We start from the raw sequence: 27,130 nt of genomic DNA, 5'->3' as shown, positions 1-27,130 counted from the left end.
GTATGGAGCCCGATGTGGGGCTCGATTCTAGGACCCTGGGATCATGACCTGAGCTGAAGGCAGAGGCTTAACCAACTGAGCCACCCAGGGGGCCCTACTTCTAATTTTTTTTTTTAAAGTTAACTTCTACGTCCAACATGGGGCTTAAAGTCGTCACCCTGAGATCAAGAGTTGCGTGCTCCACCAACTGAGCCCCCCAGGCACCTTTCTTTCCTCTTTTAAATTAATGGTTTTTATTCCCCCTAAGCTCCTGCTTTTGGATTTACCCTTTCAACCAAGTTTGCTTTCTCTTCCAACAACTTGTTTCTTTTTTAGGATGCACGCTAGGTTCCTTTTATTTCTTTCTCTCTCTCTTTTTTAGAATAATGAAAGCATTTGTGGCTACGCATTTTCCTCAGAGTACATCTTTTGCTGGGTCTCATAGCTTTGGGAACTCTGTGTTCCTGCAATCAGGGAGGTAAGTTGGTTAGCATTCTGGATCGCAGTGGTACTGGGCTCAGGCTTTGAGCTTGAGGGCAGAGGCTGCTGCATCTGCCACAGGCAGGGAAATGGGAGTCAGGGGTGCTGGACACTGGTCAGAAGGGAGCTCCAAGGTGACCCATCTAGCAGAGTGAGGAGACGAGAGCTCTGGTTTGCCAAGGTAGGAGAACCGTCTCTCAAGGAGATGGTTCCAGGTCTCCTGGGGAGTGTTTGGCATTCCCCGGTGAGAAAGAGAAAGAAGGCAGTTTTGAGGCCAGGGAGGTTGGATCCTTGGGGCAAGCCACGGTGCTCCCACAGGCACTCAAAGCCTGGTTGATAAGGCTGAGAAGACAGTGGCCTCAGAAGCTTCTCCGGACCTTAGCACCCCGCCCCCGCCCCCACACCTTTAGGGAGGAGGTGGGCCAAGCCATGTTCCCACTGTCTGGCCATCCCTCCAGGCACTGGCTCGGCCAGCAGCGGGTGACAGGGAGAGCTCGTCCCCAGCCCCCCTCCCTGGGAGCCAGCAGCACCGAGGAATAGGACAGGCGGGGGTGCTGGGCTCCCCAACCTCAGCTCTCCTCCCTACTCCAAGAAGCCCTTTGAAAGGTTTTCTTGGCAGAGTTTAAAGCTTCAATTCATTGAATTGCCTGGCATCAGGCCCAGTTTGAGGGGATGCCGGGAAGGCCCCGGCCCCACACCCCAGCCCTCACCTTAGCCGCCCCCACTTTCCTGGGACCCAGGCTGGCAGGCCTCCCCTGCTCCCTCTCTTCATCCAACGGCACCTGCCGCCTTTCCCCTCGGGGACCCAGGTGTCCTGCTCCTCTCCTGTGGAGCAGATGGCGACCCCAGAGGCTCAGTCTTGCTAAATCAGACATTTAAATCCCATAATCCTCGGTGAGAGGTTGACAGAGGGGGGCAGCGGCCCAATCCTAGAAGCAGGGGCAGGAGAGAACCTCGTGCCAGGCCTGGCGGGAGGGGAGGAGGGACAGTTGGTTCCCGAGTTATGAATGGAGTCCCCCCCCTCCCTTGTTGTCATGCAGCCCGCAGACTGACCCAGTCTCCAGCTTTTGTTCTCCTCCGGGAGCCCCGGCCTTGGGCGCCCCCCAGCCCACGCTCCCGGGACACTCAGGTGGTTGTCTCCCAGCATCCCCTCCTTCCTCACCCCCGCCGTGCGGCGGGCCCCACGCAGCCAGCCCAGGTGCCCGCCCCGCGGACGCACAGGTGGTAGCAAGTTTTATTGTAAAATGAGACTCTGGTACAAAAAGGGGATATAAAAGGGGAAGAGGAGGAGGGGGTATGGGTGGTGAGTGCAGAGTGCAGAAGAAATTCACCCTGAACCAGGCAGGGAGGCAAAAGCCCTCGGCAGATACAGACCCGACACCAGGGATGCAATCAGTCCTCTGGGATGCGAGATGGGATGAGATGCTGGGGTGCCGGGGCTCCCCAAGAGGTTAGACAGGATTTGGCCGGGCCAGCAAGGAGGGGACCCCTCGCCAGCTGCCCCTGTCACAGAAGCTGTCACCCCACCCACCAGCAGGGACAGGGAACCGACGACACCCACGAAGGCACCAAGGCATAGGCACCATGGGAGAAAAGGGCTGTCTGGGGGGGTCAGACATACATCACTTCATTCACCCTCACAACAAACTTCGTGAGGTAGGTATGGTTATCAGAATTTCATAAAAATGGGCTATGAAATTAGGAAATTTCAACCACTGGCTAAAACGGTAGAGAACTGGGCTCAGAGCCTAGTCTGTGATGGCTTCAAAAACGCACCTGATATTCAGGAACATTTCCCTACCTTTCCCATGGTTCCTCACAGTAAAAATCTTTAAAAACCAGCCAGAACGTCCTACGTCCCCCCCAACCAACTGACCTTGGAGGCCACCTCCTTTAGGAGTGCGTTAGGGCAAGGCGGATGGAAGAAGCCAGGGCTTCTGTGGGGTACACCTGTACCAAAGCAGTCAACACACCAAGCAGGAGTTCCAAGTTCCCAAAATGCCAGGGAGGGAGGGCCGGGGGCGGTGGGGAAGGGTCAGCAGGGGCGGGGCGGGGGCCACAGGAAGCTAGGGGACATCAGTCTGAATCGGGCCCCTCTTTCTTGAGCATCGGTTTTTTATGGCGGGAGGTGGACTGCCCCTTCTTAGCCTTCAGGTGGCTGTTGGGAGACAAGGCGGGGAGAGGTGACATCAGTGAGTGGGAGGCTGGGCTCCTTGTCCTAGATGTAGGCTAAGGGAAATTTCAGTTAAAATGGCTGCAGCCAGCTACAGACATGTTGGCTGAGCACCTGGGGCACTTCCATGTTTTCTCTCCATCTTCCCCCACCCCCTGACAATCAAGGAAACGGAACCCAAGAAGAGCAGTCGCAAGGCCACATGGACATGCTCGTACTTGGCCGGGCTGGAGGGTCTGTCCCAACCCCGCTGTGTCCAATACAGTCCCATGGTTATCAGGCCCCTATCTGAGCCCCCAGCTCTGCGCTAGAGGTTGCTGGAAATGACAAAGAGGTACCCCACTGTTCACCCCTTGAAGGGTCTGGGGACCTCCCAAGGCTGGAATGGGGTTGTGGAATTGACCTGTGGGAGACAGAAGCAAGTCTGGGCAGGGTGGGCCCCATGGGCCCCACCCTGAGGGCATCAGCTCTGTAGGATGAGAACGCAATCCTGTGGCTTTCCAAGGTGGGAAGGCAGGGGATGGGGGCTGGGAGAGGGCCCCGGTCACTCACCTGGAGTGAGCCCTGCTTCCCCCTGGCTCCTTTCCGTTCAGCGCATCCTTCAGCTCCAAGGCCTCATTCAACTCCCTGAACATGTTGTAGCGTTCAAGGCCACGGATCTGTGCCAGGGGAGGAGGGGGAGAGAAAAGCATGAAGGCAAAGCCCAAAGGGCATTCACCGGTGGTTTGAGGTAAGCTGTAATCCACGGCGAGGGACAGCTGCCCCCTGAAGGCAGGGAGCCTAATTGCAGGCAGAGCAGCCCAGAAAAAAGCCAGCATTCTGGGCGCAGGGCTTGAAATCCATCTTCAAGCCAGTAATATTCACTTCCAGGATCAAGGACAGGAGCAGAGGGAAGGATGGACAGAGGACCAGGGCCCAGCCTCCCGTCTGCCCCATTCACAGTTTTTCTTCCCTCCTCTGGTCCCACTGAGTGGGAGACTGCCTGTCCCCCCTGGAGACTGGGTACCTGAAGGGTGAAGTACTCCCCATCCAGTGGCTTCTTCTTTTGTGGGGGAGACGAGCTGGTGCTGGGAGGCAGTGCTGCGAAGACAAGAGAAGGACACCTTGGGAGCCGAACTGCACCCTCCCGCGCTCCCCCCACCTCCTCTAGTCCTGCCTGCTCACCTCGCTTGGTGCTCCCGGGGGGCGGCTCGGGGCAAAGCTCCCCCTTCTTGCGGAAATTTTCCTCCTCTGTGCGCCGGTCTCTCCCGGGACAGGCACAGACTCGTACCTCGAAGCTGCTCCGTCCCAGCACGTTACCACTACCCCAGGCAAGAAGACAGAAGCAGGCGGCAGTGAGGGAGGTGAGCCCTCTCACCGCGCACCCCCCAAATCCCAACCACCCTCATCCTCTGTGGAGCCTGAGCCAGAGGAATATTAAGAAGCCACAGGGCCAGAGAGATTCCGAAGCTACAGAAAGGAAACCGGGGGAGGCGGAGGGCTCGAGGGAGGCAGCGAGGGAGTCAGCCGGGAAGAGTCCACATGTGGGCACGGGAATGAGTGGGGAGGACGGGTGTCAGTAAGGGAGGAAGGGGACCTACCTGGAATCTTCCAGAGTGATGATGGTGAGGATGGGCCGGCGGTTCATGCCCCCCATGCAGGAACTGTTACACATGTAGTTATAGTGGATGGTGGTGCAGTCGGAGCCCACCTGAGACAGCAGACAGGCCCAAGGTCAGGCCACCCCGCCCCTGGGGACAGGACTGTAGTCTCCGCAGGTCTCAGTTTCCCCCACCGAGGAATGGGAATGACCCATCCGGCTCTGCACCCCTCCAGGGGCTGTGGGGAGGTTGAGTAAGGAGGAGAAAGCTCCCCTATGTCCCACCTGACAAACCCCTCTAGCCCTCCCCTCCCAGAGAGCTCAGACACCAAAGCAGACCTCGGGTGGCTCGTAGGGCACCACCACGCTCTGCCGGAAGGTGTTCCTGTCGTCCAGGTACTTGGCCCGCAGGTTTCCCTCCACCCGGATGAGATGCTGAGGCGGGGCCAGACCTGTGAGCAGAGCCATTGGGGAGGAGTCAGGGGTCTGGGGTCTCTGGGCACCGGCCCCGCCCGGTCTGTGCCCCTGCCCTGCTCACCATCACTACTGTCCAAGCAGCGCTCGTGGTGGGGGCAGCGCCGCACCACCTCCGTCACAAACTCCGACTTCTTGTAAATGGCCATGGCCCGGACGCAGGTGTCAGCTGGGGGTGGCGAGCTGACCCACAGCTGCACGGGGCAGGTCTTTGCCAGCTGACAGAACAGCTTGTTGAGGGAGGGGGAGTACTGTAAGGAAAGGAGAAGGGTCAGGGGACGGACAAACAGCCCAAGCATCCCCTGGAGGCTGCGAGTGGTGTGCAGAGGGTGGCCAGACACAGCCGGGCTAGAGGGTCTGCATCCTAGAAGCTTACTTTAAAGAGCCAAGGGCTGAATGAGCAAAGGAAACGAGGGAGAGATCCAGGGCCCCATATGATGGGAAGGACGAAAGCCCAAGGTCTCGGACTAAACAGGTAAGACTGACAGCAAGTGCAGACTGGAGAAGCACCCCAAAGTCCTGAACAGAAAAAGCCAGGGGGCATGTGGCCAGGCACCCAACGTTCCCATGGAAATCAGCCCCTGAGGGCCACTAACCGTGCAAGTAACAGACTTGGCTGTCCCGGAATGCAGGAACCCCAGACGGAACCCATAGGCACCAGGGTAGGTCTTCGGGGAAGGGACAAAGGATGACAGGGGCCAGGAGGGGGCGGGTCCGGGGGCCGCGGGCGCAGGAGTCGCTGGCATCCTGGGAGCGTCATTGGACCCTTCTCCCAGCCAGTTCACGCCTTCTGACAGCAGTTCATCCACTGCGGGGGACAGCTCGGAAGACTGCAGGTGCGGAGACAAGAGTCAGAGGGCCAGGTCCCCAGCCCCTGGCCCTGCAGCCCCCCACCGGCTCTCCCTACACCCTGTCCTTACCAGAACATTGTTTTCAGGAAGCCTGGAAGACAAGAGCAGGAAGTCAGCGCTGGCGTTTGCCGCCCCCCCCCCTCCACCAAGGGCTTCTACCAGGGGGCTGGGGCTGGGGGTGGGTGGGCAGGACGGGCAGAACGGGAAGTGGCCCCGGGAGGCTGGTGAGGAGCCTGCCCCGCCTTCCACTTACAGGTTCCACAATTCAGAAAATGTCTCCTGGCTTAGAGGGGGGTCGATGGTGAGCTCGGACTGTGGGTCCTGCATCGCAGCTCCTGGGAATGGAGTGTGGCCACTGGGGAGAGCAAAGTGGGGGTTCCAGGTGAGACACACCCAACCCCAGGTCCCCCAACCCTGAGGCAGGGCGGACACTTCCACCAACACCATACCGGGTCCAAGATGCCATGGCCCTGGCCTCGGCCTCCCCAGGAGCCGGGGCATTGCGCCTGCCCAGCCCGATGGCGCAGCCCAGCCCACCTGTCCTCAAGGCACAAAGATAACCAGAGAGGGAATTCCAGGCTTCCCACCAGGGGGTCCACAGCCTTCCTGAAAGGGTACCCTACCTTTTTTTTTTTTTTTTTAGATTTTATTTATTTATTTGACGGACAGAGAGCACAAGTAGGCAGAGAGGCAGGCAGAGAGAGACAGAGAAACAGGCTCTCTGCTGAGCGGAGAGCCCGATGGGGCGCTCAATCCCAGGACTCTGGGATGATGACCTGAGCCGAAGGCAGAGGCTTTAACCCACTGAGCCACCCAGGCGCCCAAGGGTACCCTACTTTTGCCCTCCGTCTTGGTAATAAGGATGAAGCATGTCAGCCCACATCCTCCACCGGGGGGGGGGGGGCGATACCTCCCCGGATGCCCACATTCCCCACCTGACCCCCTTCATTGCGAAGCTTCCTGAAGGACCACCATCTCCACTCCCACCCCCGGCTCAGGACTCCCTGGCCTGCCTCTCTGACCTCATCTTTTAGCACTCTCCAGCCATTGGCAGCCTTCTCTGCTACCACACAGCCGGTTTACCCTGCGCTGGTGGTTCCCTCTACTGGGAACCCTGGGGTCAGCCACTGTCTCGGGGGAGGCACGTTCTGGGACCTCATCTTCACAGCTCCTCTGGGGTGTTTGCCCAGGCCACCCAAAGACTGCCCGGTCGGGCTCCCTGACTGCGGTGAGCAGGTGAATGGCTGTGCCCAGGTCGTGAGCCAGGGTTGTCCACGGAGCAAGCAGTTCACAGGGATGATCCCAGCCCCGGCCCGGGCACCTACCAGGCTATGCTTCCACCGCCTCCTGACATCTTCCCCAAGTTTGACATGAGTTTTGCGGAAAAAACACACCCCCTGTGGATGTCCCTGTCTCTGTGTCTTGTAGAGCGGGGACAAGCCCATCAACCCTACCCACGAGGCTCCTCCCACCATCAGCCTCCCCCACCCTCCCAACATTCACCTGCTCCTGGGCCTGATTTCTTATGTACTCAAGAGTTTGTGAAATCCATTCATGTGTGTTAATTCATTTGTCCCGAGAACCACACTGGCCGCCCTAGGCAACCTCCCCCCAACAGGTGACCCCCACAGGTGAGGAAGCTGCGTCTCAGAGAGAGGGGAAGGGATCCGCCCACAGCACACACACAGGTGAACGACTGAGCTTCTGTTAAAAATGACCATTCAGGGGCTCCTGGGTGGCTGAGTGGGTTAAAGCCTCTGCCTTCGGCTCAGGTCATGATCCCAGGGTCCTGGGATAGAGCACCGCATCAGGCTCTCTGCTCAGGTGGGAGTCTGCTTCCCTTCCTCTCTCTCTCTGCCTGGTTCTCTCCCTACTTGTGATCTCTGTCTGTTAAATAAATAAACAAAATCTTTAAAAAAAAAGAAAAAAGTTCTCCAGTGAGGAGGTTGGCAAAGGGCTCATTATCACAGCCGCCAACGCTAACTGGTGGGAGTGAGGGATGGAAATGCCCGTGCAGGGAGGAAGGCAAGAGGGGGCGGCAGGGGGCGAGATCCCGAACATTTGCTTGGTGGGGAAGGACCAGGACCTCCGCCCCTCATCAATGATCAAAAGAACTTTGAGATTTTCATGGAAGGGAACTTCAGAAGTCAAAAGCCCTGAGTTTGACATTGTACTGTTCCCTAACATTTGCGGGGCAACTTTCCCTACCCCAAGGGCTAGCCTTTCGGCTTTCTCACATAGGGGCATGGAGTTTTGCTCATCTCTATGTGCTTGATGAAAAGTACCCAGGACCGGAGACAGGAGCAGCAGGCTAGGCCTGCATCCCAGGCTCACCACCTAATCGCTGTGTAATTTGAGGTTACTTAACCTCTCTGGGCCTCAGTGTCCTCTGCTTTAAAATAGTACCCTACTTATTATGGGTAATGCGCAGAGCTGAGACGAGTGCCTGGCACATAATAAGAGCTCAACAAACGTGTGCGTTTACAGACTGTCCCATTTTATTAGTTCTATACTGCAGGCAGACTCACTAGAAAACCTTTTCAGAGCAAGTTCCTTCCCAGGGGTGAGAATCAAGGGCCATTAAATTTTCCAAAGCTGAACCAGACGATTGGGGAGGCAGAACCTTCCCTGGTGAGAAGGCCACCAACTCAGCCCAGACTCTCCTCCGAGGCGCCCAGCCCACCACCATCCCAACAGTGGGGGTTGCTTATCATCCCCACGGGGCCCACTGCTCCGGTGGCTTATCCCATTAATCCTCTCAAGAAGGCAGTACCCTAGGTATCATCTTCAGATGCAGGAGCGGAGGTTGAAGGAATTAACTCGCTTACCCAGGTTCAGAAACCTCTCCCAGGGCAGGGCGAGGGATTTGAACCTGGGCTGTCCAAAGCCACACCCAAGCTCTAAATAATTAGGCTTCTAAATACATCCGGAGTCTGGTGTAACAAACTTTCTTTGCTGAAAGCTATGACCGGAAAACAAAACACAAAAAACAAAAAAACAAGATGATTCTGCAAAGTAATAAGGCAGAGTCTGGCAACTTACTACTTTGCAAAACCACATCTAGGCAGACCCCCTTAGAAGACTGTCCCATTGGGAAGCATCCCAAGTCTTGCACAAGTATGTTGATGCCAGTGTTGTTCTCTGTGAGATGATGAGAAACGTTACTATGTATCAGTAGGGAAATACCTACTACATGAAATGCCCACAAGACACATTCACTGCCTCAGTTTGAGGAGATGAATTTATCTGTGTGTATTGAACTCGACATAGCTCAGATACAAGATGATTAAAAAATAGTTTGCAATGGGGCGCCTGTGTGGCTCAGTGGCTAAGCCTCTGCCTTCCGCTCAGGTCATGATCTCAGGGTCTTGGGATCAAGCCCCGCATGGGGCTCTCTGCTCAGTGGGGAGCCTGCTTCCCCCCACCCCCGCCTCTCTGCCTGCTTGTGATCTCTCTGTCAAATAAATAAATAATTTAAAAAATTAGTTTGCAGGGGGACAAAAAAAAAGCCAAACACAGTAATATAAGTAGTTTATGTTAATTACAAATGCAGAATAACTATAGTCAACCCTTGAACAATGTGGGAGTTGGGGCAGCGCTCCCCTGTGCTGTTGAAAATCCATGTGTATCCCTTGAGTGCCCCAAAATGTAACTGCTAACAGCCCACTGCTGAGCAGAAGCCTTACCGATAACATAAACGATCAATGGGCACCTCAGTGGCTCAAAGCCTCTGCCTTCGGCTCAGGTCATGATCCCAGAGTCCTGGGATCAAGCCCTGCATAGGGCTCTCTGTTCGGCAGGGAGCCTGTTTCCTCCTCTCCCTGTCTGCCTCTCTGCCTGCTTGTGATCTCTGTCTGTCAAATAAATAAATCTTCAAAAAAAAAAAAAACCAAAAAACAACAATCAAGTAACACACATTTTGTATATTTATTTTATACTATATATTTTTTAAGAAGTATTTTATTTATTTGACAGGGAGAAGCAGACTCCCCACTGAGCAGAGTCCAATGAGGGGCTCGATCCCAGGACCCAGAGATCACTACCTGAGCCCAAGGCAGATGCTTCACCAACTGAGCCACCCAGGGGCTCCTTATATACTATATTCTTAACATAGCTAGAGACAGGGGTGCCTGGATGGCTCAGTCAGTTGAGCGTCTGCCTTTGGCTCTGGGGTCGAGCCCCCTCATTGGGCTCCCTGCTCAGGGAGGAGCCTGTTTCTTCCCCTGCCCCTCCTCCTTCTCGTGCTCTCTCTCTCTCTTTCTCAAATAAATAAATAAATACATAAAATCTTAAAAAAAAAAGCAAGCTATAGATAATACTATAATCACAAGGAAAAAAGAAAGACATTCATGATACTGTACTGTATTTATCAGAAAAAAGCCATGTATAAGTGGTCCCATGCAGTTCAAACCCATGCGGTTCAAGAGTCAACTGTATTTATTGCTTACAAACATATATATGTGAAAATATGAAAGGCAAGAATAAAAACTTACAAAGATATGACAGTGATGCTCTCAGAGGGGGGAGATACGTATGCTCATGGGACTGGGGGTACTGGTCAAAGGGTTCTAGCTTGATTAATGAAGAAAAATAAAGAGGATGGTATTCATACATTACTTGTAGATTAAAACAGGAACACAAATAGGACAAAATGTTAAATGTTATAATTATTTGGTGAGACTATGAGTGTTGTGTTATTCTCATCAGTGTTTTTCTAAAAACAAAAAACAAAAAACAAACAAAACTGAAAAAGAAAATTGCATAAGACCTATGATGGATAATTTCAAACACATAAAGAAGTTAGAAAACCATTTGACTACACTTATGGTCTTTTCCTGGGCTCTCTTCTGTTCACGGCTGTTGTCCTACAGTAGCTTTATAGTAATCTTGAAGTCAGCTAGCTTAAGACCTCCAACTTTGTACTACATTTTCATTTTGGAATCAGCTTGTCAGTCTCTACAAACAGACCCGTTAGGATTTTGACTGGGATCAAATTAAATGATTTTGGAGAGCCTGACATCTCACCAATATTGGGTGTTCCATCCAGGAATAGGGTAGTCTGTTATTTAAATCTTCCTTAAATTCACACAGCGGTAGTTTGCAATTTGAATATAGAACGCTTGTCTATCTTTTGTTCAATTTATCCCCAGGTACGCCATGTTTTTGGGTGCTTTGCAGGTGGCATTGTTTTAACAATTCATTACCCAACTTCAGATTCAATGGTTGCTATTATATAAAAATATAATTCATGTATATTGTTTTTGAAATCTGTGACCTTGCTAAAATCACTTATCACTCGTGGTAGTTTTTCTTTTCAAGATTTTATTTTTAAAGTAGTCTCTACCTCCGACGTGGGGCTCAAACTTACAACCCCGAGATCAAGAGTTGTATGCTCTACCAACCAAGCCAGCCAGATGCCCCTCATGACCATTTTTCAATGGAACCTCTATTAGCCTGGTTAATACCTTCAGTATAATAGTGAAGGGATGAGATTCAAATTCTTTCCTAGTTCCTGATCTTAGAAAACAAGCATTCAGTCTGTCACGATTATGTGTTGATGGTAATTTGATTGGGGGTGCCCTTTATCAGACTGAGAAAGTTTCCCTTTTCCTACTTTGCTGGGAGGTTGGCTTCTCTTTTCTTTTTAAAAACATGAATAGGTGTTGGATAATGTCAACTGCTTTTTATGCATCTGTTGAAATGATCATAGGATTTTTATCCTTCAATCTCTTAATGTGGCAAATTAAACTGGCTGATTTTTAAAATGTTACAACCTTACTGCAGTCTAGAGTTTACCTAGAGATAAACTTTACTTGGTCCGGATGTATCTACCATTTTTATAGATTATCAGATTTGATTTGCTAAGATTTGTCAGATTTTGCATATATATAAATATAGCAAGAATGTTCTTTACTTTTAACATTCTTGTCTGGTTTTGGTATCAGGATTCTCAGGATATCATTAAATTAGTTAACTAATCATGAAATTAATAAGATTGGTATTGTTTCTTCCTCAAATGTTTGAAAAGAAGAACAAAGAAACAGAAAATAGGGGCACCTGGGTGGCTCAGTGGGTTAAAGCTTCTGCCTTCAGCTCAGGTCATGATCCCACAGTCCTGGGATCGAGCCCCGAATCAGGCTCTCTGCTCCACAGGAGCCTGCTTTCTCCTCTCTCTCTGCCTGCCTCTCTGCCTACTTGTGATCTGTCTGTCAAATAAATAAATAAAAATCTATAAAAAAATAATTAATTAATTATGGCTCACAGACCTAAGTATAAAACCTAAAACTGTAAAGGTTCTCGAAAAAAAATATCCTAGAGTATCTTCATGATGTTAGGGTCAGCAAAGATTTTCTAAACAGGTCACAGAAAACGTTTGAAAGACAGAAGACAAATCTTCTGTTGCTCCTTTGTAGACCCTGACAGAGAGGCAAGCAACGGGTCAGGAGAAAACACATATACTGACAAGAGACCTATCCAGAATATATAAAGAACTGCTCCGCAGTGGAACACAATTTTTAAAAAAGCAAATAACGGCGCCTGGGTGGCTCAATGGGTTAAGCCTCTACCCTCAGCTCAGTCCTGGGATCGAGCTCCGCATCGCATCAGGTTCTCTGCTCAGTAGGGAGCCTGCTTCCCCTTCTCTCTCCCTGCCTCTCTGCCTACTTGTGATCTCTCTCTGCAAAAAAAAAATAAATTAAATCCTAAAAAAAATAAGAAAGCAAATAAACCCACTTTAAAAAAATGGGGGAAAGATTTGAAGAGCCGTTTCCATGATGACATAGGAATGGCCAATAAGCACGTGGAAACTGCTCCCAGCTAAGAGGATTGCAGATTAAAACCACAATGATGGGGCATCTATCTGGGTGGCTCAGTGGGTTAAGCCTCTACCCTCAGCTCGGGTCAGGATCTCAGGGTCCTGGGATGGAGCCCAGCATCGGGCTCTCTGCTCAGCGGGGAGCCTGCTCCCCCCCCACCTCTGCTCAGCGGGGAGCCTGCTTCCCCCCTCCACCTGCCTCTCTGCCTACTTGTGATCTCGCTGTCAAATAAATAAATAAAATATTAAAAAACCCAAAAACCCACAATGATGCGCCACATTAGAAAGACTGACAAACCAAATGTGAGGAAGGACGGCTCTTGCTGGTGGGAGTGGAACACGGGACAACCACTGCGAAATATGAGAATTTAAAACATCAAGTTTAGGTCTCCACTCCTACCTAGCAATTCCACGCCCCATGCCCAAGCAGTTATCCAAAAAACAAACAAACAAAACGAACAAAAACAAAACATGAAAACATAGGACTACGAAAAGAATTGTACAGGAATATTCATAGCAGCTTTATTCGAAATAACCCCAAACAGGAAACCACTCAAATGGTCACCGAAAGGAGAACGGATAAAGGATCCACGCTTTAGTCCTGCGATGAGATGTGCTAATACAAAGGACCAAGAACACCGACACACGACGGATACGTTCAGGGACATGGAGGGACGTCGCAGGCACGGTGCTGCCCACCAGAAGCCTACGCCAAGGAGCGCAGACGGCGTGGGTCCATTTACACGACGCTCTCCAACGGGCAAAACCGGTGACGGAACTCAAAGTAAAGCCGAGGGTCTGCGGCTGACTGGGGAGAAGCACGAGCACGTTCTCGGGGGCGATGAAAACGTTTATTTTGACAGGCTGGGAGTGAGTTGCCAAAACTCGTCTAATTGCAGTGGGTGTAAATGCGGCCTCGATTTCGGAACGAGCTGCACACACGCGGCGCGCGCACAGGCGGGCACGGAGCAGGTGCGCAGGTGAATGGGCGCAGGCTGGAAGCACCGCGCCGGGAAGAACGCACGCGCGGGAGGCCGGACCCCCGTCCCTCCGGCTCCGTCCGGCTCCGTCCGGCTCCGTCCGGCTCCCCTCGGCTCCGCGGGCCCCGCCCCCTCCAGGCCCGCCCCTTCCGCCCCCACGACGTTCGCGCTGCGTAGGAAATCGGAATGGATGAACCCGCGAGCTGGATGCTAAAGAGACCGTGTCTCGGCCACAAACAAATGGCGCGTCGTCGCACTGTCATCAGTCAAGTGTCAAACGCACCCGCTCTCGAAAACCCCCGGGGCCTGCCGTCGGCGCGCTGAGAGCCCCGTCCCTCGCAGTGGTCGCGTCCGCGCGGCGGAGCCGGCGGGGTGGAGCGCACCATTCACAGAGGGGGAGGGACCGAGGTTTGCGTTCAAACAGACCCTCCCTCCCGCCCCAGACTGACAGCGGAGTGGTCCGGCGAGGGGGAAAAAAGTGGGGGAGGGGGCGAGTGGCCCCGTCCGCGCGGAAGTAGAGCACGGCTCCGTGACATCTTCTCTGCTTCCCCGCAGTCGGGGGACAGTGAGCCGCTCCGGAAAAAAGAAACCGGAAGCGCTGCGGCGCAGGCAGGAGTGTATAGGTGCAGCCGCACAATAACGGGGCTCGCGGGCCGCCCGGGCCGGGCCGGGCCCCCCGCTGCGCGGGCAGGCCTCGCGTGGGGCACTTCCCACTCCCGCGACCGGCGGTCCGGCCGGGTTTTCTCCGTCCGGCGGAGCCGGGGCCGGCGGGGAAGCCCCCTCCGTGAAGGACAAAGGTCCGGAAGTTGGGGGACCAACGCAGCTCGGGCTTCCTGCATCGGCCCCCGAATAACCACAGTGGAATGGAGCCCGGGATGCCACCAGAAGGCGGGGGGCTCGACAATCTGGGGCCACCGGTCCCCGGGATCCCGAGATCCGAAAATCTCAGATCCTGATTCTTTGTGCGTCTTGTTTCAGGGCTTCCCGCACCCAGCTCTGGGAGGGGTGGGGCGGCGAGGCACCCCTTAGGCCGCTGCAGGTCCCACTGTCCTGTTCAGCCGCGAGTCCGGCTGGTCCTAACATCCCCATCACCGCCACCCAGGCCTCCCCGCACTGCACTCCTAACCTGCTGCCGCCAGCCAAAGCTCCAGCCCCACAGAGCGCTACGTCCCCAGTGCCCCACCCCCAGCCCCCCACGACTCTCCCGAGCTGAAAACACATGGAGCCGAGAGCCGGTGACTCAGAGGGGACTCATCTGGCTCAGTCAGGAGCTTACCCGAACCTCGGGGGAGCGTGTCACCGTCCCGGGAAGCACGCTCCGAGGCCGGACGCCCGGTGACCCCGGAGCCCAGCGGCTACCTGCGCCCAGGATCGTGGCTCTGGACTTTTGAGAGGCTCAAAACTTTTAGCGCCAGTCGGAGCACATGGGAGGGGAAAATCCCAATCCCAGCAACCCCCGCGAGGCTCCTGGCACAAAGCTGGACAGTCGCCATGACAAGTAAGGGCAAGCCGCTCGCCGGCGGGCGGAGGCGGTGGGCGTGGAATCCGAGAGGAGGGCGGGGACATAGTCGGGCTTCGCGCCGGGCGGGTGCGGTCGCCGCTCGACGTTGCGGGTGGGGAAGTTCGGCAGGCCGGAGCTGCGAGCGCTGAGTTGGTGGAGACCATTTTAGAAGACTCCTGCCGCCGTGTCACATGCGAAGGTGGAAGGAAGAAGGTCCTCTGAACTTGTCATTCCTCTCCCGGCAGCTAAAACGTCACCTGTTAGGAAGGACTTCCTCAGTATCCGAATCCAGCGAATTCCTTCAGATGCTCTGCATCACCCCATCCTGCTGACTTGCCCTCACAGCCCCAAACGTTCTCCGCAAAGATTTCTCCTCGCCTTAAACTCACAGCAGCGTGAGCCTTAGGGGCAGAGACATTGCCTCCCATCTTATCCATTGTTGTCTCTCCCAGTGCTAGTGCAGGACTGGGAGCAAGGATGGGCTCCCTAATAAACACCGAACGAATGAATGGAAAGAGGTCGAAGTCAGAAATTTGGTGGCATGAGAAGCAAAAGAGGGTCAAAACCTGTAAAATCAGACACAGCGCTCGCGCCCTCTGCGGGTGAGGGAAGGCAGTGGGTGCTTTAAGAGTGCGCGACCGAGGGGGCGCCTGGGTGGCTCAGTGGGTTGAGCCGCTGCCTTCGGCTCGGGTCATGATCCCAGGTCCTGGGTTCGAGCCCCACATCGGGCTTTCTGCTCGGCGGGGGGCCTGCTTCCTCCTCTCTCTCTGCCTGCCTCTCTGCCTGCTTGTGATTTCTCTCTGTCAAATAAATAAAGAAAATCTTTAAAAAAAAAAAAAAAAAAAGAGTGCGCGACGGAGACGGCAGGGGGAGCTCAGACACTTCTCGCCGAGGCATTAGCTCTCGGACTACAACACCCGGCAGCCACCAGGGGCCCCGCGGCTCGATGGGAACGAACCTGCGTGACCTGTTGCGTGCCTGCCCCACCCCTCCCGTGGGTTGCCCGCGAAATGTGATCGGAGATGCGGAGGGCCAATGGAAAGGTGGGGCCAAATCCCGCGAGAGCGAGCGGCTCTCGGTGACCGGCGGGGCTGAGGGACGCTGTGCTTGCGGTCTCGCCGCGTCCACTGTTCCGGCTCGCCTCCCGGGGGTCTTCCGCGCCCTCCCGGAAGAAGGCGGAAGGCCCCGCGGGCTCTCAGGTCTGCGTCCGGGACCGAGTGAACTTCGGGGCGCTGTGGGTCCCCGCGGGACGAGGGTTGCGGCCGAGGCCGGCGTCCGCGCTTCTTCGGCAGCATGAGCGCGCCCGAGGCGCCCGGGTTGGCCGCGGACTGCCTTGCTGCGGACCAGGACTCCGCTCCTGCCTCCCCGGCCGACGGAAGTATGGATCCCGCCCTGCTGCCGCCGCCGCTCCAGTCCCCGGATCCCGCGGTTGGTTCCCAGGAGGCGGGGGCGTGCGGCTCCGCTTCTGCCTCCCCCTCCCCGGAGGCGGGCCTCGCTGCTCCTCGCGAGTTGAGCCCTCGAATCGAGGAGCCCGAACTTTGCGAAAACGTGAGCCTTCCTGCAGAAGAGACGAACGCGCCAGAATCGGGGCCGGGAGAGGCCGGGGAAGGCATGTCTCAGGACCCCGCCCCGGAGGACGAGGGATACCCGTAAGTGGGGATGGGGGCCGTCGCGGCCCGAGGAGATCGGGAGTGGCAGATGCGTGGGAGTGCACCACTCGTCCTTGGCCCCGCTTGTGCAGGCCCTCCCGCTTCCTCCTTGCTTTGCCGACCCCCTTCTTGTCCCCCTTCCCCATTTTCCTTCCAGCCCTTGGAACTACAGCTTCTCCCAGCTGCCTCGGTTTCTCAGTGGTTCCTGGTCAGAGTTCAGCACCCAACCCGAGAACTTCTTGAAAGGCTGCAAGTGGTAAGTTAGAATAATGGGGCTGGGAGATAACCGTACTCAGGATTTTTGCCATAAAATAAAAGCCCCAGTTATCTGGGAGAAGTAAGAGGTCGTTTTGGACTGAGTTTACGTTTCGTGTAGAGTTTTGTCTCTTTTGTTTTTGTCAAGGCCTTGCGCGTGGTGGGAGGCTTACCTGTGCCAGGCATAGGCTCAGTCTTAGCCCTGCGCTTGGAAAATAGAGCCCTGTCCAGCTTTCTAACTCTTCCCTGTTCCTACAGGGCCCCTGATGGTTCCTGCATCTTGACCAATAGTGCTGATAACGTTCTGCGGATTTATAACCTGCCCCCCGAGCTGTACAATGAGGGCGAGCAGCTGGAATATTCGGAGATGGTAAGGGTAGGAGCTACCTGTGCCCCCTCACCAGCCACTGCACATTTTAGTCCCTCACGTGGGTGGAGAAGGTTGCGTCCACGTGTTTCCTGTTCACAGGACGTTTTTGCATGAGTGTACGCAGGCGGCACTTCCTGTCCAGGATGTGCAGGTGTTTAAGAGGCGTCCAGGTTTCCTTTAGTCGGGAATACGTGCTGTCCGTAAGAGAGTAGCGGGTTTCTCAGGGAAGCGTTTCAGTGACTTAACGGATGTTTGTTGAGTGACCACCGACCTGTCAGTTACTGTGTGTGCCGCTGGGATAAAGGGCGGAAGGTGGCAGATGAAGAGCTGGCTTGCTTTCTCGTGGGGAGCTCGACGACATAGGCGCAAAACCGATAAAGAACGAGGTTCATCTCTCATCGTGATAAATGCCGTGGAGGAAAGAAACGGGATGAGGAGGGACTGGCTAGAGGAGATTACTTTAGGTACAGTGGTTAGGAAGGAGCCCTCAGGAGAAGAGACGTTTGAGCTGAGATGTGAGGGATGGTGGGATGAGGCATGGAGGGCTGTAGAAGGAGCCTCGTGGGAAGAGGCAGCGACACTACAGAGACCCAGAATGGGGCAGGAGCTTTGTGTGTTCAGGGAACAGAAAGGAGGCCGGCATGCGTGGACTGAGGCCAGCGAGGGGGGGAGTGAGGATGGATGCCGTGACCCATGCTGTGTTGCATCTGGTGGGTCGGCCATTTGGAGTTGGGAAGCCAGAGGAGAGTTTTAAAACGGAAGAGCAGAATGATGGTGGAAGTTTAAAGAAGGGATTATGGTGAACAAAAGTGAATGTGTCTGTCATGATCTGGGTGAGAAGCGGTGGTGGCAGGAGAAATGGCGAGGCGTGAATGGATCCGAGGTGTGTTTTATAGGACGTGGAGGTGCAGGGAAGGAAGCAATCAAGGGTCCGGGTGTTTGCAGCCGGGTAGGTGGTGGCACGATTGACCCAGGAGGAAACAGATAGGAAGAGGTATGGGGGCAAGTCAGGGGTCCTTAGATCTGTGAAATGTGAAGCTGAGGGAGACGTTGGGGTTGGGGGTGTAGTTTGGGAAGCGGAGGTGCATGTGGATAGTACCTGGTGTTTTGTGAATGGATCCAGTCTGGAGCGTAGCTGGGGATGGAGAGGACTAGCAAAGCTTGCTGGAGCAGGCACTCCAGCAGACGGAGTGGAGGGCAGCAGGGGCAGCAGAAGCAGAGACAAAGAGTCGGGTCTAATGCTCTTGAGGCTGAGACAGATTGAGAGAACGACTCAAGAAGACAGTGACCTTGGCAAGAACACGTTCCAAGGAGTGACGGCGGCAGAAGCCCAGTAGGGCGAGGGGAAGAGAAGGTGGAGATGATTCTTTGGGAAGTTTTCTTGTGGAAGGGAGTTGAGAAATGGAGTGGTGACTGGAGGGAATATGAGGCCAAAGAAGGGCTAACGGGGTGCTTCCGCAGGGTCAGGAACAAGCCGGGAAACAGGGAGGAATTGGTGCTGGGAGGGGCGGGGAACAGGTCCCTGAGCGGCAGGCTGAGGATAGGATCCGGAGCGGAGCAGGACCTTGTTAGATGCAAAGTCCTCTCCTGGAGTAGGAAGAGAGGCAACTCGCTGGTGGTCGGAAGACTTGGCTTCTCCTCACTTGGCTTCTCGACGCAGCATAAAGGGAGGTTATCATTTGAAGGAAGCGGGTGCGTGGGGTAGCAGAGAGGGTGTGAATGATTGGTCCCGGGGAGGCAGAGATCCGAGGCAGCAAGGAACGTGGTAGTGTGGCTGTTCTGTGCTCAGCGCCCCCTGGAAATTCGCTGCCACTCGTCTAAAGTGAGGCCCCATGACTGCATCGTGCAGTTGTCTCCCCGCAGCCAGTGAACGGGCTTATTTTCTCGGTTGGTAAAGTGAGGGTGGGCGTCGTGGTGCCCAGCTCACAGGGTAGCTGAGAGAATTAAAGGAATTAACGTAACATGGACAAACCGGGGCCTGTTTTATATTCAGTAAACACTAGTTGTCGGTATTAGTTGAGTCAGGCCTGGAATAAGGGGCTTGTCGAGCTGGGCTTGGCGGCAGAGAAGGACTGGGGTCCTGAGAGCCTCCGCGGGATGGGCTGTGTAGCTAGTTGACTCGAATGTAAAGCAGACCAGGAAATGGACTGGAAATGCGCTCTTGATGAAGCAGAATAATTGTGGCGGAAACAGAGCAAGTCAGCTGGGTGGGTGGGAGACCGTAGAGGCAGAGGCTGGGGTGTGACAGGGCGCGGGACTTGGCTGTGGGAGTGGCGGCCGATGACACGGGAAGGTGGTGGCTGCGGGTGCTCCGGAAGGCAAGCCACTGGTAGAGAGCAGTGTTGGAGGGACCCACTCGTTCTCTCGATGATTGCTTTGGTGAACACATTTTTGTGGAGCTCATCCTATGTGCTGGGTCCTGTTTCAGGTGCTCGGATTAGTCAGGAAAACGGACACACACAAGTCCCCGTCCTCTTTGTGTGATAGCTAATAACCTAGCACAGGGTATAGGGAATAAAGAAACGACCAAGTAAATGGTTTACCTGGCAGGGGCCTTGAAGAAAAATAAAGTGAGCAGGGGGACCGGGCCACGGACTGCAAATTTTAAAAGAGCACGGTTGGTGGGGCGCCTGGGTGGCTCAGTGGGTTAAGCCGCTGCCTTCGGCTCAGGTCATGATCCCAGGTCCTGGGTTCGAGCCCCACATCGGGCTTTCTGCTCAGCAAGAAGCCTGCTTCCCTCTCTCTCTCTCTCTCTGCCTGCCTCTCCGTCTACTTGTGATCTCTCTCTGTCAAATAAATAAATAAAATCTTTAAAAAAAAAAAAAAAAAAAAAAAGCACGGTTGGGAAAGACCTCACTGTTAAGGTGACGTTTGAGCAGAGATGTGAAGGAAGGGAGGGAGTGAACTGAGCTGACATCTGGGGGCGAACATACTGGGCACAGAGAGGACTGAGCTCTCGGGTTGCAGCAGGAGTGAACGTCACCGAGAACCTTGGAAATCTGTGGGGAGTGAGGCAGGGAGCAGGTCCCGCCGCCCTGCACTTGCCCGTGGTTCCTGAAGCAGAAACCAGTGGGGTCTCAGGGCGGGACAGGTGTGCTGGGCTCTCCTGCAAGAGCCCGGGAGCGGGGCTGCTGAGAAGAGCGTCTGGAAATGTGGCTGGCTGGGAATGGATCCCACCGGCCAGTTTACGAGGAACAGGAATGCTCGAAAGGGAGAAAGCCGTAGTCATCAGCCACGGCTCTACAGAAGTCAGCCCTTACCTTTACCTGTCCATTTTTTCCAAACTTGTACCCCTCAGAAACGTTCTCTGAGGTTGTGAGCCTGTAGACGGTGGTCGTATAGCCGCTGCTTTATTTCTTAACAGTCGTGTCCGAAGTGGTCTCCATGGTCCGTGTCCCCTTGTCTGTGCTGGGGGCCTTGGATCAGTCATTCCTGTACCCAGTCCCCTATTTCAGACAGTCAGATTTCCAGGAGTTTTGTGTCATAAATTGTCCAGTGGCCACCTTCGCGTGTTTTTTTTTTTTAAAGATTTATTTATTTATTTGACAGACAGAGATCACAAGTAGGCGGAGAGGCAGGCAGAGAGAGGGGGAAGCAGGCTCCCTGCTGAGCAGACAGCCCGATGCGGGGCTCGATCCCAGAACCCTGAGATCATGACCTGAGCCGAAGGCAGAGGCTTTAAACTGAGCCACCCAGGCGCCCCCATCTTCGCGTGTTTTTTTTTTTTTTTTAAAGATTTTATTTATTTATTTGACAGAGAGAGATCACAAGCAGGCAGAGAGGCAGGCAGAGAGAGAGAGAGAGAGAGGGAAGCAGGCCCCCTGCCAAGCAGAGAGCCTGATGCGGGGCTCGATCCCAGGACCCTGAGATCATGACCTGAGCCGAAGGCAGTGGCTTAACCCACTGAGCCACCCAGGTGCCCCTCTTCGCGTGTTTTGATGGAGATTCTTCTCATAAGAGAGATCTTATGAGCAAGAAAGACCCTGGGTCAGTAGCGTCGGTATTTGCTTTGTGTCCTGCGCTGTTAGTGTGAACGTCCAGGTCCGTCACAGCTCCACTCCTAGAGAATGTCACTGGCTGTGTCTACAAGCTCAGTGTGTGCAAATGGACAGTTAGCGGGCGGGGACATTGGGGGAGGCCCAGTTGGAGTGTTTCCCGATTCCCAACGTAGTCTCCTAATTCCTCCCGTCTCTGACTTTTCACAGAGCTTTCTGGAACTCCCGTTGCTAACTCCCCGGCCTCGGCCCTGAGTGTTCTTCCTACCGTGGAGATCTTGCCCGAGGCCTTCACTCCCTCTAGCCCTACCCAGGGGAGATCCCACATCCTCTGTGCCCCGCATATCTCAGGTTCGGGGAGGGGGTGCTGTCCTCGTTCCTAGAAGCCATACTTAGACCATTGTGCCCTCTCTTTGTAAAGACTTTTCCTTCGAGGCTTACATTGTCTGAGTCTCCTTCATCCACCAAGGACGGGGGCACCTCATGGCTCTCCTGTGCACCCCAAGTCTTTCCACCATCTCGGTGACTAGGGGTATCCAAACCAGAAGGCTGGGTCTCATGCTTTAATCTTCCTTTTCCCTGACCCCCGACCTCCAGTTAATGGCCAGATTCCATTGAGCCCCCGCCCCAAGCTTTCAGATCCATCTGCTTCTGCGCACACCGCTGCCCCTGCTTTAATTGAGGTCTTATTATCGGGGCCTTATGTTACTTTAACAGTTTCCTGTCTTCGCTCATTAAGATGTTTGGCATTGACTGCTGATGATACACTGGGTGCTGGGGAGACAAGGGTGAGCCGAATAGGATCCTTGCTTCCTTAGACGGGTATGGTGTGGGGTGAGGGACACGGAGGGCTGTAGGAACCCGGAGTGGGGCAGCTTGCTCTGCTGAGGGGTTAGGGAGGGCCTCCCCGTGGAAGAAGCCTCTAAGAGACCAGAAGGGTGATTAGGATTCAACCAGAAGGAGTTGTTGAGGGAGGTGAAGGGAGAACCTTCCAGACCTGGACACGAGTGAATGTCTGCAGATCGAAGGTGGGGTGAGTTGGCACACTGGGAGTCAAAACGGGAGGTAGATTTTAAAGGAGCGAGTCCGGAAGGATGAGCCATGAGAGGGGAGCAGGGGGTCGTCCCCTGGTAAGGTTGTTGGGGCTCGTGCTGAGGGTATGCGGGCTCGCTAAACATTTTAAGCAGGAGTGTGTTGCCGGACAGAATTCCAGCTTAGCAAGGTCTCTGGGGCCTGCACCTGGCTGCAGCGTGGAGCGGCCTGGAGTACTTGCTGCGACGCGGTGACACTGGCAGGACAGCAGTGGCTGGGCCTGGCACCGGGAGGGAGCGCACACGTTCAGGAGAGCCCCAAGAGGCGGGCCTGGCAGGGCTCCTGTAGCCAGCAGCTGTCAGGTCGCAGACAGGCTGGACCAGGAGGGGAAAGGGAGTGAAGAGGTTGGGGTCAAGGCTGGTGCTCAGATGGGAGGCTTAGATGTCTGGCTGTGGAGCCCAGGGGGAGCGGAAGGTTCAAGGAGGTTCAAGGAGGCGGGAGCCAGGTCCCTCCCAGACCAGCTGAGTTCCATGGGACACGGAGCAGCAGGCAGCCCCGGGCTGCCGATGGGCACTTGGGCTGGAGTGCGACCGCATCTAGTGGAGGGGGCGACGTGCATGCGCGGAGCTGGCTTCGCACACATGCTCCTGGACGCTCTGGGCACGCCTGCCGGAATACGGGAGACACCGGGGCCGTCAGCAGAGGAGGGCAGTGAGCGTGCTGCTGTCCCGCAGCGGAGGGGCCGGAGTTAGAGCTCACACGGCACTGTGGTGACGTCTCCCGGTCGCAAAGGGAGGTCACGTGTCTGGCACCGTGGGCACTGAACCGAAAGGCGTCCAAGACAATGGTATACTTGGTGTTTGGGGTGTTTTTTGTATGAATGTATTTTTTCTTAAAGATTTATTATTTGTTAGAGCGAGTGAGTTAACGTGTGTGCAAAGGGAGAGAGATTAAACAGACTCCACGGTGACCTTGGAGCACAACACGGGGCTCGATCCTGGGACCCTGAGATCGTGACCTGAGCCCAAATCTGGAGTTGAACACTTAACCCAAAGAGCCATGAGGTGCCCCAGTAAGAACGTATTTTTATTTTTTTTTTAAAGATTTTATTTATTTATTTGACAGAGATCACAAGTAGACAGAGAGGCAGGCAGAGAGAGAGAGAGAGAGGGAAGCAGGCTCCCCGCTGAGCAGAGAGCCTGATGCGGGCCTTGATCCCAGGACCCTGAGATCATGACCTGAGCCGAAGGCAGCGGCTTAACCCACTGAGCCACCCAGGCGCCCAAGAACGTATTTTTAAAGAGATGTATGAGAATGACGAATTTATTTACCTCTGAGGGCAGGTTTCCTTGGGAAGAAGTTTTAACTGTTATGTTTTACTTTATAGGCTGATTGGAGGAGTCACAAGAGTTTTTGAAAAATTCTTCTTTGCTGGGCAGCCCTCTCCAGTCCCCTCCCTCTTCAGGGGTTTTGTACCATCGCTCCATAAACTTTGTTTTGCTGTCTTACCAAAAAAGCCCCAAAACCAAAAAATCCTTTGCATGTTTGGACCATTTAATATTTTCTTTTTTTTTTAAAGATTTTATTTATTTATCCGACAGAGAGATCACAAGCAGGCAGAGAGGCAGGCAGAGAGAGAGGAGGAAGCAGGCTCCCTGCTGAGCAGAGAGCCCAATGCGGGGCTCGATCCCAGGACTCCGAGATCATGACCCGAGCCAAAGGCAGCGGCCCAAACCACTGAGCCACCCAGGTGCCCCTTAATATTTTTTTTAAAAGATTTTTAAAATTTATTTGACAGAGATCACAAGTAGGCAGAGAGGCAGGCAGAGAGAGGAGGAAGCAGGCTTCCCGCTGAGCAGAGAGCCCGATGTGGGGCTCAATCTCAGGACCCTGGGATCATGACCTAAGCTGAAGGCAGAGGCTTTAACCCTCTGAGCCACCCAGGCGCCCCAAACCACTTAATCTTTTTAAGGATCGGGTGGGATCTAGTAGGTGCTCAGGAAGTGTATCAATGGTTGGTTCTTGGTTTTTGTGTGGGGATATTCTTTGCTTCTTCCTAAGTGTTTAAAAAGCAAAATGATAAACCTGTGGGGCTTTTGGCGGCCCACATCTGACCTCAAGGTCTGAGCTAACCCTCAGACACAGAGATCAGGATTCTTCCTGTTAACCCCGTCTGCCTTGTGCCTGGTCAAGTGCTGACAGTGCCACTCTGTCCTGACCCTGCTAGAGGCGTGACTCTGCCCCCTTTTCCTGCCAGTGACCCAGGCATCCCTGCATCTCTGCGCAGGCCCCTGTCCTCCGCATGGTGGAAGGTGACACTATATATGATTATTGTTGGTTTTCTCTGATGTCTTCCGCCGAGCCAGACACCTCCTAGTAAGTGATGTCCTTTGCCTGCCCCCTGTCTTCCCTTCCCATCCCGTCCCCCCCCTCCACCCACCTCCCTTTCAAGGGGACCCTCTACTGAGAGGGAGCTGGGGCCGCTAGGGGTTTCTAGGGGAGGACAGCCTGGTGTGCCCTTGAGTTGCGAGCGGAGAGGGCTGGTCAGTTGGCTTCCTCCCCTTCCTTTGACAGCACTGGGACCTCAGTGTCCATGTCTCTCTCAGTGTGGCCAGCAGCAGCCGGGAGAACCCCATTCACATCTGGGATGCATTCACCGGAGAGCTCCGGGCTTCCTTTCGGGCCTACAACCACCTGGTAGGGAGCTCCCCACCCAGGCCCAGGGCTCAGCCTGGCCCTGCTTTCCCTCCATGGGGACAACGGAGGCTTTGCTGGGCCTGTTTGCAGTGCTTTCCTGCCCCTAGGACGAGCTGACAGCCGCTCACTCGCTCTGTTTCTCCCCGGACGGCTCCCAGCTCTTCTGTGGCTTCAACAGGGCTGTGCGTGTCTTTTCCACGGCCCGGCCTGGCCGTGACTGTGAGGTCCGAGCCACGTTTGGTAAGCATCTGTGTGTGCCTCCCAGGGGAGGAGGAAGAAGGGCACTGCCACGTCCAGAGGGCCCTTGTGTGAGCCAGGGGACCAGGTGTGGCCCATCCTCTTCTGGACAGCCCAGGGAGGCAGGCTGTACTCTGTGCACAGAGGAGAAAGGTTAGGGAGCGTGGAACCTTCCCAGGGTCAAGCTGCGGGGTAAGGAGCTGCTTCCCTCCTGAGCCTAGGCCCTGTCGGCCGCGTCCCTTTCGCTATCCAAAATCTTGGTACATCTAGGAAATTGGCAGTGAAGCTGATTCATTTTCCTGTAAGCCTTCAGCTTTCCATCCCTCCAAGAAGACACAGATTTGAGAAGGAAGAAATAAGTCTTGAGCGTTTAGGTCCTTTGTGGGGATAGAAGGAGCTGGGGAGCCTCGGAGGTCTTTATCCTGCTGTGACGAACTGGACAGGGGAGGCATTCATTCTGGGCTCACGGGACAGGAGACCGAGTGCACCTCTGATTAGCTTGGTTAGTGTCAGCAGTCCTGCCCTCTGCCCAGCGTTGTTCCTTCCCTCTCTAGCCAAAAAACAGGGCCAGAGTGGCATCATCTCCTGCATAGCCTTCAGCCCCGTCCAGCCCCTCTACGCCTGCGGCTCCTATGGCCGTTCCCTGGGTCTGTATGCCAGTGATGACGGCTCCCCTCTTGCCTTGCTGGGAGGACACCAGGGAGGTGTCACTCACCTCTGCTTTCACCCTGATGGCAACCGCTTCTTTTCAGGAGCCCGCAAGGTAGGGGTCACACCCTGAGAGTCCAGAGAGGGTACACAGAAGGCAGGGGTGGGGATGTCGTCTGTGTTGTGTTGGGGGGCAGCTGTGGGAAGAAATTCAACCCAAGCTAAGGGAGCGTCTATAAACCTTGTGGGAAGCAGGGATGTCTTAAGGGGTGGAGGGGGGTGGGCAGGGGAGGGCCAGACTGCAGGCCCCTGTGCTCTGTGTCTCCAGGATGCCGAACTGCTGTGCTGGGACCTTCGGCAGCCCAGTCACCCACTGTGGTCCCTGAGTCGAGAGGTGGCCACCAATCAGCGCATCTACTTTGATCTGGATCCGTGAGTGACCGGGTCCTGCCTGCCCTGGGATGCCAGAGCCCCTGGATGTGACAGGTCCCTGCCCCAGGGGGGTGAGGAGTCCATGTCACCAAGCGTCTGTCTTCCCCAGGACGGGGCAGTTCTTAGTGAGCGGCAGCACTAACGGGGCTGTGTCCGTGTGGGACACCAGCGGGGCTGGACCGGATGGGAAGCCCGAGCCAGTGCTGAGTTTTCTGCCCCAGAAGGACTGCACGAACGGAGTGAGGTGATCCACTACCATGGATCTTGGGGCTGGGGGTGGGGAGGGCGGCGGGTCGCTGACGCACCCCTGCTGGCCTTGTCTCTCCCTGCAGCCTGCACCCCAGCCTGCCGCTGCTGGCCACTGCCTCGGGTCAGCGCGTGTTTCCGGAACCCGTGGAGAGCGAGGACGAAGGGGAGCAGGAGGTGGACCTTCCCCTGCTTTCCATGCGCCACGTCCACCTTGAATGTCAGCTTCAGCTCTGGTGGTGTGGGGGGGGCCCGGGCACGGGGATGGCCGATGCTCACCAGGGCAAGAAGGGCCAGGGAGGGACCCAGGAATCTGGGGGCGAGTTTCTGTAAAAAAAGGTTTTATACCGTATGTGAGCCTTTGTGTCTTTTTTGGTAGGCGCATGATGGAGATGGGGCTGGGAGGGGTACCTGTGGGCTCCCCTGTCCAGTAGCACAAGAGGCTGGCATATTGTTCCCCAAACCAGGGTTTAGAGGTGGGACTAGGCGGGAGCCAATGGGACTGCCAAGCTCGGTGTGAAGTCAAGGGAGCGGGGGTGGGGCTCCATGCCATTGACTGTCGGGTTGCTAGGCGACTCCGTAAACTGAAGGGGGGAACCTGTTTGAAATCTCACTCCCAAGGTGGAGGCGGCAGGGGTCAGGGTGAGCGTGGCTGAGCAGGAGTGGCAGGCGCTGTGTGTCAGACTGCTGGGTGTGACTGCGTGAGACCGTGCAGACGGTGACAGACAAGACACCCGC

At 55.1% G+C, this 27,130-nt stretch overlaps 2 protein-coding genes across 5 annotated transcripts; one reads left to right on the top strand and one right to left on the bottom strand.

Moving 5' to 3' along the window:
- Positions 1-1,675: 1,675 nt before the first annotated feature.
- On the bottom strand, positions 1,676-14,764 carry TP53 (tumor protein p53). Of its 3 annotated transcripts, none has more exons than XM_047706893.1 (11): positions 14,607-14,764; positions 5,790-5,891; positions 5,606-5,627; positions 5,282-5,515; positions 4,750-4,936; positions 4,551-4,663; positions 4,213-4,322; positions 3,797-3,933; positions 3,639-3,712; positions 3,185-3,291; positions 1,676-2,617 (listed from the first exon to the last, which is right to left on the bottom strand). In XM_047706893.1, the coding sequence occupies exons 2-11, from the start codon at positions 5,861-5,863 to the stop codon at positions 2,536-2,538; spliced, it is 1,140 nt and encodes a 379-aa protein (XP_047562849.1). In that variant the 5' UTR covers positions 5,864-5,891; positions 14,607-14,764; the 3' UTR covers positions 1,676-2,535. The 3 variants fall into 3 exon arrangements, with proteins under 3 accessions (XP_047562849.1, XP_047562850.1, XP_047562851.1); XM_047706894.1 differs by having other exon boundaries at positions 5,282-5,503; XM_047706895.1 differs by lacking the exon at positions 1,676-2,617 and adding an exon at positions 2,634-2,688.
- Positions 14,765-15,978: 1,214 nt separating this feature from the next.
- On the top strand, positions 15,979-26,743 carry WRAP53 (WD repeat containing antisense to TP53). 2 transcript variants are annotated; one of them, XM_047706891.1, is made up of 10 exons: positions 15,979-16,480; positions 16,638-16,736; positions 16,994-17,105; positions 24,420-24,508; positions 24,739-24,829; positions 24,937-25,069; positions 25,621-25,829; positions 26,043-26,146; positions 26,256-26,390; positions 26,479-26,743. In XM_047706891.1, exons 1-10 carry the CDS (start codon positions 16,125-16,127, stop codon positions 26,723-26,725), a joined length of 1,575 nt encoding a protein of 524 aa, XP_047562847.1. In that variant the 5' UTR covers positions 15,979-16,124; the 3' UTR covers positions 26,726-26,743. The 2 variants fall into 2 exon arrangements, with proteins under 2 accessions (XP_047562847.1, XP_047562848.1); XM_047706892.1 differs by having other exon boundaries at positions 26,256-26,385; positions 26,479-26,717.
- The last annotated feature ends 387 nt before the right edge of the window (positions 26,744-27,130 follow it).

The sequence above is a fragment of the Lutra lutra genome, chromosome 16 (genome assembly GCF_902655055.1).
Source record: "Lutra lutra chromosome 16, mLutLut1.2, whole genome shotgun sequence".
Taxonomy (NCBI): Eukaryota; Metazoa; Chordata; class Mammalia; order Carnivora; family Mustelidae; genus Lutra; species Lutra lutra.
This window is presented reverse-complemented; position numbering and strand designations above follow the sequence as displayed.

Bases quoted from the DNA above. Each gene is read 5' to 3' on its own strand.
- WRAP53 (XM_047706891.1), top strand. From the start codon at position 16,125: ATGAGCGCGCCCGAGGCGCCCGGGTTGGCCGCGGACTGCCTTGCTGCG. The intron at 25,070-25,620 runs GTAAGCATCTGT...TTCCCTCTCTAG, and splicing joins TGAGGTCCGAGCCACGTTTG to CCAAAAAACAGGGCCAGAGT. The intron at 26,147-26,255 runs GTGAGTGACCGG...TGTCTTCCCCAG, and splicing joins ATCTACTTTGATCTGGATCC to GACGGGGCAGTTCTTAGTGA.
- TP53 (XM_047706893.1), bottom strand. From the start codon at position 5,863: ATGCAGGACCCACAGTCCGAGCTCACCATCGACCCCCCTCTAAGCCAG. The intron at 3,934-4,212 runs GTAGGTCCCCTT...TGCCTGGGGTAG, and splicing joins ATCACTCTGGAAGATTCCAG to TGGTAACGTGCTGGGACGGA. The intron at 2,618-3,184 runs GTGAGTGACCGG...GTCTCCCAACAG, and splicing joins GGAAGCAGGGCTCACTCCAG to CCACCTGAAGGCTAAGAAGG.